At 40.1% G+C, this 11,863-nt stretch overlaps 1 protein-coding gene across 31 annotated transcripts in view; it reads right to left on the bottom strand.

The window, feature by feature from the left end:
- Positions 1 to 1,336: 1,336 nt before the first annotated feature.
- Positions 1,337 to 11,863, bottom strand: part of ZBTB20 (zinc finger and BTB domain containing 20) — an 838,376-nt gene continuing 827,849 nt past the window's right edge. For all 31 annotated transcript variants that reach the window (XM_040224195.1, XM_040224181.1, XM_040224152.1 and 28 more), the window contains one exon: positions 1,337 to 5,488. In XM_040224195.1, the coding sequence (XP_040080129.1) occupies positions 5,067 to 5,488 (422 nt within the window). In that variant the 3' untranslated portion in view covers positions 1,337 to 5,066. The remainder of the gene's footprint in view (positions 5,489 to 11,863) is intronic.

The raw sequence follows: 11,863 nt of genomic DNA, 5'->3' as shown, positions 1-11,863 counted from the left end.
ACACTAGGCACCGGGGGGCACTGGGTTGCCTGGCTCTTCTGTGGAATCAGGGAGTCTATTGAAATTCTAGTGCGCCCTTCCTTTTGTTTAACACCAAGTCACATGGTTGTGTCTTTAGTGTCCTGTTTTTCTCTTTATAAAATCTTTCTCTGGGGGACAAAATTGGCCATTTAAATAAAGTTCTTTTATAGTGAGTAAAGAGGTTTCTCAGAGCCAGAAATCACTCAAAAGAAAGTCTGTTGACCCTACCCGTGGAAAACCCCAGAGCTTTCTCTAAATACATCTTGCCAAACCTCCTAGTTTTGTGATTGGAGGCTTTCTGGCTTCGCATTATTGGATGCTGAATACATTTTGCAAACCTTCTGTTCTCTTCCCCATGGCTCCCAGGTCCCTGGACTTCAACTCATGACTACATTAAAGAATTCTTTTATACGATGTCTTTTAAGTCAGGTCACAACAGACAGGGCACCCCCTCCCTTCTCCTAAATTCCAAGAGCATCTCAGGTGGTGCCTGCTCCTCCTTTGCACGTACTGTTGGTGTACTTGGATGATGGAGGTACAGGAAGTCTTCAGGATCAGTGTGAAACTAACACACCCAGAGGAAACCTTTTCTCTTCTCATAGCACAATGCATGCATTCTAACCGTTCATGAGTTAGAAGTCTTCTTGGTCCTTATAGAATGTTGGGCTGATACAAAACAAAACCCTGTGACTTTTAAACAAAGTAAATTCAAGTCTTTCTTTCTAAGGCCAGGAGCTACTGTGACCTCCAAGATGCCTAGGAAGAAATGGGCTTCAGCCTGACCAACAGCGGGAAATTATCCACGACACTTACTCATAGAGCATTAGGAATCTGGGGAAGAAAAAGTCTATAAAATTGTATTAAAAGCTAAAGTTTACAATGCAAACTATACAGTAAGAAATATTTTGATATAGTGACTTTCATTTCAGATTCTTTTTTGGCCTGGCTTGTTTCTCAACCTTTTCCCCTGTATGTGTCCCAATTTCTTCCCTTTTTTGGGTTCTATTTTACTTACTGGGAGTTAGTGGGGTGGGTACAATTATTAGCATTTATTATATTAATAGGGGCAAAATTGCCTGATCTGTTAAGATGCTACTGATGTTTTAGAGCTAGGACATTTTATTTTTCATAAACTACATCTAAATGTTTTGAGATACACATTCCCCTTTGACTTTTCTCCTTTCCCTTGTCCAGCTAATCCAGTTTTAAATCATAAATTGCTTAAAGAAAAAAAGTACTTTTCCATACCAGTTCTTATTCCCTGTACTTCTCCTAAGAGGTCTTATATCTGGAACATTTGATTCCATTACATCTATTTTTTTTTTTTCCTGGCTACCGAAAATTTTCTTTTTTAAAAGCACTCATTAACATCCTAGCATGACGTTTGAAATGTAAGAAGATTTTTGAATTTGAAACTAGAAAATAAAAAAAGAATCCATGCTCATCTTCTATTCTTAAAGCAAAATGTTTCCCCTTTCCTAAGATGTTGATGATTATTTAATTTAAAAGGAAGGATTGATAAACTAAAAGCTCCTTTATCCTTTTGAAACAGGTACAGACTGGTTTATTTCCCCTAATGTAGGTCAGTTTGGAAAGCAGCTCTTTCAGAGACCAGAGTATGGAGTAACGACCCCACAACAAGTTCCCTGCTCCCCAAGCTTACATCTCCAACTTCAATCTAGCTTCTTCCTTTCTCCAGAGGACAATCTGTCAACTATTTTGGACTATGAAATGTCTGGGAGGAATATACAAAGAAGAAAAAGAAACAGTAAGAAAAAGTCTACTGCTACATAAACCTGGATAGCACATATCATTAAAATGATTACCTCATTAAGAATTTTTTAGGGGTCCTCCAACATTTAAAAAACAGAGAAATACTTCATTTGAAGGAGAAGGATGAAAAGTAGGGTTTAAACTCAACTTGAATTTTTTTCCCCTTTATGTTCTAGAACAAAAGGTAAATTTTAACCCAATTGCCTAGTTTTTTTATGTGACAAATCAGCATTTAGGCAAATGGGTCTCCCTCAGATTTGAGAAGCAAATAGCTGAATGTGGTCCATACTGGCACCCAGGATCAAGTTTCTGGGGATCCTATAATGTTGTCTACTTTGCTAAGATTTGAGTAAGGACACCATTTTAAACCAGCTACTGTCAAATAATTCAAAATATTTTAAAGTGGCTCTTGACTTTCTTCCATTTGTAACATATGCTGAGTGATTTCATGTCATTTTCCTTTAGATTAAAAAGATCTTTTTTAATGTCAATTTTTTTTTCTGTGTTACATCATGGGTTGAATGACTTGTTTTTCAAAATATCAAAATTCTATGACACGGTTAATTAACTAATGCTCCCTCTGTTGGTAGTAGGTGGAAATAATGGAGTCTAAGATAGCTACTTCAAAAAGCACAATTAGCAAAAGAAAATGGACCTTTTCTTATTTCTGAAGCTGTTTCCCAACAGCTTTTAAAACAGGTCAATTTTGGATACATAGTTTGTGGTAGGACTCCTCTTAGAAATCATGATGGGCAATACTTGAAGGTCAGTTAATCATCCATGGCTACATTAAAATTTCTAGCAAAATATTTACTGAATTAAGGACCAAGGACCAAATCAAACTCACATATACGCCAGTTGTACTAAGCTTACTAATTATCAGCAAAACCTTATGGAAAAGATACAAGTGAACCAATTCTAAAATGATGAGTAAAACCAATTTAGTTATTATACAGTTGCTTCCCTTGGAAGATTTCTCCCCATTTGTTGCACAGTTTTAATTTTTTTTATAAATAAGTTGCTGATAGGAAAATTAAATGCAAATGCAAAGTAATTTTGAAACTGAGATACATCTTTCCTTCTTTTTTTTTTTTAAACTGTAGTTTAGTGTTTCTGCTTTGTTTAAAGATTTACTTTCCCCCTTACATGTATTAAAATATGCCCAGCAGTGAAATCACCTTTGGAGTTTTTATAAGGTTTAAGAAGTCCTATGTTTGAGTTGGAATCCCTTTAGGACACTGTCTATAATGGAAAAATCTCTATTCTGCTACCTTATTCAGGACCGAGGAGAGAAATCTCAACTAGGAAGAGAGAGTGGCATCTAAGATGATGCAATGAATTGGTGGTCTTCCGGATGATGGATGTTGGGCATCTGGGAGATTTTTGTTGGTTTCTTTAAAACCTTACCAACAAGCAAGGATTGATAAGGCATCTACAGAATAATCATCTTATTTAGCCCTCTCAACCAGGGTGGGAACAGAAACTGATCTTTGAAAGGAAGAAAGTGATTGTGGCATTGAGGCATCCTGATCTGCAACAGGCTTCTGATAATGCCGTTCTCTGCAGTTGTGAAGGGTGAGGAGGAACAGCAGAATTTCGTGAACTCCTCCTCTCGGCTGACTACAAAAGGAAAGGACCCATTTGTCAAGACTTCTAGAGTACTAGTGTTTCATCAGAGAAAAAAGGTAAAGTCAATAGAAATTCTAGAATCACAAGATCTCAATGAAACTTTCAGAGAAGCAAGACATCTGTTACTGAACGATAAAGTCCCTCCCGTGAAAAAGAACAGAATTCTAGATGAATTGGTGAAAAAAATATTCAGTGGAGCAACATAAGCTTGCTAAAAGTTGAAAAACTACATATCAAAATACAAAGCAGCAGTTCAAATTACAGCAGGGATGGGCTGGCCAGAGGCCCTCAACCCAGGCAATACTTAAAATAATAAAAATTAAGAAAAATTTAAAAAAATATGAAGAAAATATCCTTCCTCTCTTTCAAATATAACTTTAATTGCCTTTTATTCTTTCTATCTGGAAGCAGTATCGCTAACCTTAACAGTCTTGACTTACCAAAAAATATATATATGTGTGTGAAATAAAATAAAAGAGAAGGGATTGGTGGCAGTGTATGCAAAACCAAAATGAAAAAAAAATTACTTTTAACAATCTCACTTTTTTTGTATTTTTTTTTACACAAATACTGTTGTAAATATATTAAAAAAATCAGCATTCTATCTGGTAAACGTCACTTTTGCCCCTCTATAAAATTTTGAATTAAAAAAGCCTCAAGAACTTTTTATTATTCCCCCCACCCTCCATTTCTCTTTCTTTTTCTCTTCCACAAGAATATATCCTGACACTTTTTTTTTGCAAAGATTGTTGGAAATAATCCTTCTCTTGTACCTAGAAACGTAGGTGCAAACCTCTGATATCTTTGTTTTATCTGCATTCCTGCCTTTCATGAAAGTCCCTCTTGATTGTGCTGAGGCTGGAGCTCAGCGAAGACACTGAATAAATACGATAGCCACTGTTGCTTGATGCTTGTCCAAGTCTTCCTGGCTTCTGCTGAAAGGGGGGTGTGGAGGAGGTGGGCCAAGGTGTGTGGACCCAGCAGAATCTGGGGGAGAAGCCTGCCATTTGCCTTCCCCACACCATCAAACCTATACCCCCTCCCACCCCCACAGCCCTTTTTACAGAAATCAGACAACGTGGCGGGTGGAAAAGAGCAGGGCCTTCCCTCTGGGTTTTCAACCAGAAAGTGATATATTCCACAGTTTTAAATGGTTACTGTGAAGTCCAAGCGGCCAGAATTGTGAAAATGTCCACTGAAACACTGCAAGCGGTGTACTTAAAGACAGTAGGCCTTTTAGATTTTGTTATATATTTTTGTAGTGCTCTTCACAAGTGAAAAAAAAAATTTTTTTTTTTACTTTTTTTTTTTTTCTAAAGATTTTTTTGTAAAGAAGGGTTGTATTTAGAGGCCAGTAGCTAGAGATCCAACCAGTGGACCTCCGAAGCACTACCAGGCCTTAAGGCCACCATCCAAGGGAGACTGGGAGAACTATTACTCCCCCCGAGCCTCCAGAAATGTAATGTACCAGCAGGCAAAAAACAGTTCTTCATGTAGTACAAAATGAAACGAAACGAAAACGAAAACAGAAAGTAAAAACGAAACCAAAACATTTCTTAAATTCTAGTGCCATAGCTTTTTTGTTTGTTTGTTTCTTTTTTTGTTGTTTTGTTTTGTTCATAAGAAAGAGAGAAAGATACTACTTATCCATCAGACACGTGCATCCTCATGTGGTCGTTGAACTGCTCGATTTGGTCAAACTTTGCTGGACAGACAGAGCAGACATAGGTGGTCCCCTCCGTGCAGGCCACCACCCCGGGGGGGCCAGCGCGGGACCCCGGGGGTGTGCCCGCAGGAGGGGCCCCGTTGCTGGCACTGTGCAGGGCCACGTGTCGCTCCAGGAGGGTCTTGTGGGAGAACTTCTTTTTGCAGATGTAGCACTCATAGGACTTCTCGCCCCGGTGGAGGCGCATGTGCACGTTGAGGGAGCTCTTCTGGGTGAAGCGCTTGTTGCAGATGCTACACTGGTACGCCCTCACCCCCGTGTGCGTCACCATGTGCTTGATAAGGTAGTCCTTCAAGGAGAAGGAGCGCCAGCAGATGCTGCATTGGTGGGGCTTCTCACCTGGCCACGGGGCAGACAGCAGGCAGAATGGACGGGGGGAGACACAGCCAGGGAGGGAGAACGAGAGAGAGAGAAACAAGACAACAGGAAACAAAAACAAAACCATTAAAAAGAAAATCTGATTGGTTAAGGAAGCACCCCTGATTGGAAAGATCCAGTCCTTCCTGGCCTCTCATGTGCTGAGAAACCTTGCTTTAAGGTGCTGCCAGGAAAGTCTAGAGTGCTTCAGGTCCCCATGCCAGAAAATGGTTCTCTTGGAAAGCTACATGACATTCGCCAGTACAAGTCTTCTAAGATCATTCTGTGGAGAGAGAGAGTGCTACTTCAAGGGGGCCACTTTGAGTGCCTTCATTAGCTGTACGTCTGCTGTTTGCATCATCAAGCACATAAGAAATAAGAGAGAGAAAAGTTCTTTGGAAACATAGGGATCTCTAGAATCTTTGGTGACATAGCTTGCCTCTCTGGGGACAATAACCATTTCCAGTATTTTGTCTAGTAAATGCACTCGTGCCTTGATCATAGGTCTGGAAAATGTTGGTTTTTGTAGGAATAAGTCATTCTAAAGAGCTATGCCTTTGATTTTTTAAAAAACGTATTTTAGATAGAAATCTTCCCAAAATGTAACTTTAGAGAGTTAATTGGTTATTCTGTCTAGACTGCCCTGACCTGCCGATTGGCCTTGTCTTATGTGGAGGTTGAGTAGGTGGTAGATAGCATGATGATCTCAGAGTCAAATGGTCCTGTTTAAATCTGGGCACCAAGGCACAGCCTACCACTCTGACGAATCTCCAAATGCCTCTGAGGTACACAGTTCTGCTTACCTCACTGTGCTGGTGTTGACATAAAATACATGTGAAATCACTTTGCAGACCACCAAGAGTGGTGTGGGAATACTTGCATGGTGTTCTTATTATAAGACTATCCATCCCTCCTCCACCATTAAATGGTTCCATATGCCTTTTTTTGAGCTCTTGGGTCAATTTTAAAAATAGTTTTCTCTTTCTTTGCTCTCAGTGTGTTGGCTGAAACCCTTCTTTCTCCTCAGTTTACTGCTTTGGTTTGCTCTTGGCTTAGAAACCAAATGATCAAGCTTGCTAAAAGCTGTAATGTATATAAGAATATTGTCACTGAATGACCACATGAAATAGTCTTTTATAAGTAACGTCCATGGGCCTGTAACATCTCTTTGGATCAATAGAGACTTGGTTTTGTTGGTGCTGTTTTGCCCTCATCTCTGCCCTTGGAGGGTGAAATGAACCGCATTATGGTGTTTCCATCTTTCGCACCTCACCACTGACTGCCCAAGGCCGGCAGCCAACACGGAAAGCCTGTCCATGTACCCTCCCATTGTTGTTTGCTGTTTAGTCACCAAGTTGTGTCCAAACACTGGTGTGGGTTGATACTTCCATGCATGTGTGCTAAGTTGCTTCAGTCATGTCCAATTCTTTGCAACCCTATGGACTGTAGCCCACCAGGCTTCTCTGTCTATGGGATTCTCCAGGCAAGAATATTGGGGTGGGTTGCCATGCCCTCCCCCAGGGAATCTTCCCAATCCAGGAATCGAACCCACATCTCTTATGTCTCCTGCATTAGCAGGCAGGTTCTTTACCACTAGCGCCACCTGGGAAGCCATTTCCACAACCCAGCCTAAAGCCAGAAGCCTCTGAAACTCGTCAGTAATATTTCAACATCTGAACAAGGCATCAGGGTAGGAAATCTTGAATTTGAGTTAACTTCCATTTAAAATACGTGCCTTGATGGTCTTGCCATTTTCCTCCATCGTGAAACAGACGAGGTTTGGTGTGTCCTAGTGGTGACGGTGAGGAACAAAATCACATACATGCTGACTGTGTGCCAAGCTCAGGGTTAGTGCTTTCTGTTCATGATATGTTTTATGAAACTTTATCTCACTGGAAAGCTTTTTTGATGTGTTTGTAAACAGAAAAAAGATATATTTTGAAGCACACGATCCTAAGAAATGGCTGTTTGGTTCATTTATAACTCCACAAATTTCTAAACCAATTTCACTGAACTTTGAACTTTTTCTTTTAGTTAATCACAACCTTTTTGGCCTGGTTTTCTCTCCCCTCTGCTGTCTTCCAGTCTTCCTTTCCCTTCATCTTCACGGATGAAACAACATGAGCCGTAGGGTCACAGGGATAGAAGAGTTTCACTTTTAGGCTACAATGGGAGAATTTAGAAGCCTTGTTCCTACATGAAGAGTTCAATCCCTGTATGGTGTTTATATAGGTACATTTTCTTGAAATGAGAGATTCCCTAAGAGAAACAGTCATGCATGTTATTTTTAGTTGGAACATTTCTGTCAGCCGTAAACATGCTTGGAACTCAAACTGGTCTTTGCCATCCTTGTGCTTTCAGTACACTTTCTAGAGGCTATGACAGGCCAGCCAACTATCTTTTAAAATATGTCCACCTGTCACCTTTAATGGGAAGTGTGCCTTCTTAAAGTTCCAGATGGTATTTTGGCTGCTAGGAAGTTGAAACTTGGTCTGTGTTAAAAATTCTGCTGTTTGAAACTTTCACCTTCTTATAGTGTATTTTTTCCTCTAGACAAGGTCAGGGATGATGGCTTTTTACTTTCACACCTTTCTAATCTATCAGGTGATTCTTCACAGGTGTCATCTCTCCCTCCATAGCTTATATATATATGTTGTTTATATGCCCCTTGTGTGCCTAGCACCAAGGTTTGGCCATTAATTATCCGTGTCACCTTGGGTTTTCTAAGTGTTTTCATCTCTGTGGGTTTGTTCCCTTCTGTAAGTGAGGAGCTGGACCAAGCACTTGCCATATTCCTTTGCAGATTTAGTGGGCTTCTGTCCACCATGGCCCAAGCCTTGTCAATGCATGACCTGAGGGCAACTTGCTTAAATCACTCAAGGCATCAGCAGTCCCACATTTTAAATAGGACAACGTATTCTGCCACAGAAAAAATGGTGTGATCGTTAACGAGGAAAAATGTTTGCAAAGCACTTGGGAGCTCCATACAGGAAAGTGCGCTGAAATTATTCAGGTGCCTCATTGGCAGAACATAGGCATTCCAGGAACTGCCTGACTAAACAGGGTGCATTTTCAGATTAGTCAGGTGTAAACGACTCATTTCTTTATGTTTAGATTTGAAACAGTATCACTCACTAGAAATGAGTGATTTTTTCCCATTATTTTCTTGCACATTACTTAGAGCGAACCCCAAACGGCTTTAAACATTATACATGAAATGGACGTGGCTGGTGTTGCTTGGTGCTCTCGATGTGGAGAAATGAAATTAGGATGAGTGGTAACAGACGGCTTTCTGGGTCCAAGCCTATGGCCAGGAACAGCAAGTCTGATAGGTTAGAAAGGGACACAGTACCAGGCAGACACTGGGATTAGACACAGGATGAGGAAGCTCATATAAGCCCCTGTACTTTAAAATGATCCATTTTGGGACCATACAGATGCCAGAGTCAGATATGAATTCCATTTCCTTGGGCGAATGACCTGGGCATGTTCCTTCACCCCTGTAAGCCTCAGTTTCCTTATCTATAACTTGAGAATAATACAGTAAGCACCTGTCTTGTGAAGGTATTTTGAAAATTAAAGCAATAAAGCCCTTTGCACAGAGTATGTGATCATTTCAAGAAAAATTCAACTGTTCCTTTCAGCACAAAGGAACTGGTGATAAATGAAATCAACTGAAAAATGACTTGCATGGCATGAGGAAGCCAACTTAGGATTTTGCAAAAAACTGTTTCAGATAATCAATAAAGCAAGTAATTATACGGTAGCTATGCAATTCAGAGTTAAGGGTCTAGTCTAGTCTCAGCTACATATGCTAATGGAAAGAAGTGGCACCATGAAACAAATGCCAGCAAAGAGACAGAGGAGTCTTAGCAGGCAGCAACTGTATTCTGGAGGCTGAAAAACCAGACAGCAAGTGGTGGAACAGAAGAGGAGGCAGTGTCCTTTATGACTGTGTGTGTGTATGTGTGAGAAGGGAGGAGTAGTGGGTGCATATATTTTTCTCCAGTTTCGGATGCCTGCTCTCTAAAGCATCACTGTTCAACTCCTTCTTGTGGACTGGGACTGACACTCTACCATGATTGACAGAGAGAAAGAAAGATATTTTCAGGTTAGAGGCTGCAGAAGGTCTGCCTAAAGTTTGAGGCTGAGGCACTCCAGTTCTGAAGAGTGACCTCTGAGTTGGGGGCTCAGCAAGAATCCATTTATTCTGTGGATTCTTCTTCATTCTAATCAGGCTTTTCCTAGGCTGCAAAGAGGACAGTGACTGCTGTTACAGGACACTTTTTTGAAATCTGTCCCCATCTAGTTCTCACATTCTCTCGGCCTCTCCATCATTTGCTCTAGCATACACCTTCTTTCAGGTGAGTACAGTGTGGGGCAGTGTACAGAAAACGTGGTGTCTGCTGAGGGGGCAGAGAGCAGGGAGGGAAGAGTAGGCGCAGGGGGAGGCGGCTACTGCCGAGGAAAACAGAAGGGGTCTTGGAAATTCCAAGTCCTCTGAATGGGGACAATCAAGATTGGAACAGAAAGGGGGAAAGGTCCAGTGACAAGAATGGAAGGTGCTCAGATGGAGTCATGCAGAGCCTTCACTGGCTGAAGAATCTGCTTTCTACCAGAGAGCCCTAGTTGGAGGGGGACATTCAAGACCACCTACCAGCCTTTCTCCCGGTCTGGGGTTAGAGGGTGTAGTCCTGGTGTCAGCTTGGACTGTGAGGCTGTCTGGGAAGGGGTGGAATTGCCTACTGGGGACGCATTGCATTTACGAGACCTCTGTGGCTTTAGTGACAAGTAAAATTTTTGATGTCAAGAAGACTTTTAAAGATGTCAGGGACTTTCATCCACATTACTTGACTTTTCTTACAACTTTATGAGCGGGTAGCTGTTAACATTTTCCTCTATTCTTCAGTACTAAGTACTGTTAAGATCTTTATTTTACATGACAAGAAAATGAGGCTTGGATTGATTACAGAATTTACCTAAAGTCACTCAGAAACTGGTAAAATCAAGGCTTTCTCACTTCAAACCTTATACTTGTTTGTTACTCCACTGGCTTGATACAATTAGTAGCCCAAGCTCTATATGAGGATTATAACATCACAATCTTGATCGCACTGTTATTACTCTATGGATACCATTGATATGTTACTATCATCACTATACCTATTTTTGTAAAATTCAAGGCCAGAATAGCTGAGCATCTCAAAGTAACAGAAAAAACGATCAATTCTGCAGAGAACAATAATGGGCATTAATGAACACTGAGTGGACTGTTGATACTATGACTCAGAAAATGTCCACATGTCTACCACTTGTTGGTATAGAAAACACAAGTGGGAACACAGGTACAATACAGTCTTTGTATAAAGAAAAAGAAGAGAAGAAAAAGAAATTTAAGTCTTGGTAAGAAAATAATGAATTTATGTATAAGTTCCCCAAATTAAATTCTCCTGGAAAGTATGCTTATATATTTGAACATTCACTCATTCACTCAACCAATATTTGTTAAGCAAATACATATGCTACCCTGTATTAATCTATGGATTTTAAAGCAGAAGTCCTAACACTGGCTCTTAAAAGAAAGTTCCACCTGGACAGCACTGCCAGGTAAAATACATGGCACCCAGTTGAATCTAGATTTCAGATAAACAATGAACACTTCTTTAGTATAAGTAAATCATAAATATTGAAGGGGTATACTTAGACTAAAAAATATATTTGTTGTTTATCCAAAAATTCATCTGGGCATCTTGTGTTTTTGTTTTCTAAGTCTGGCAACCTTATACCTGGTGATAAAGAAATATCCTGAACGCCATCTTAGTCAGCCTTGTATGCAATCTTAGTCAGCCTTGTATGCAATTTTGTTGTATAGAGCAAGGTACAACAAACAGAATGTGGTATCTGAAATTTGTTCCGATCATTGGAGAGTACTTATATTTGCATTATTTCTATGGAGCTACATCCTAAACTAAACAACTCTGTAGAAAAAAAATTTTCCCTTTTGAAAGTGATTAGATATCATTAGAGAAGAATTCAGTTCATCCATCGATCAAATATTTTCTGAATGTTTACCATGTAGAAGGTATTATGTTGGGTATATTGAAGCGTAAGATATATATGATATATCATATAATTATATATAAAATTGTTTCTGCTTTCATAAAGTTTACATTCTAATGGGAAAGCATAAAAACACTCACATAATGATAATATAGGGCTTCCCAGGTGGCTCAGTTGGTAAAGAATCCACCTGCAATGCAGGAGACCCCAGTTCAATTTCTTGGTCACGAAGATCCCCTGGAGAAGGGATAGGCTACCCACTCCAGTATTCATGGACTTCCCTGGTGGCTCAGGTGG

This window comes from Oryx dammah, unplaced genomic scaffold (assembly GCF_014754425.2).
Source record: "Oryx dammah isolate SB20612 unplaced genomic scaffold, SCBI_Odam_1.1 HiC_scaffold_2, whole genome shotgun sequence".
Lineage (NCBI taxonomy): Eukaryota > Metazoa > Chordata > Mammalia > Artiodactyla > Bovidae > Oryx > Oryx dammah.
Note: the sequence above shows the minus strand (reverse complement) of the source record. Positions and strands in the feature narration are given on the sequence as shown.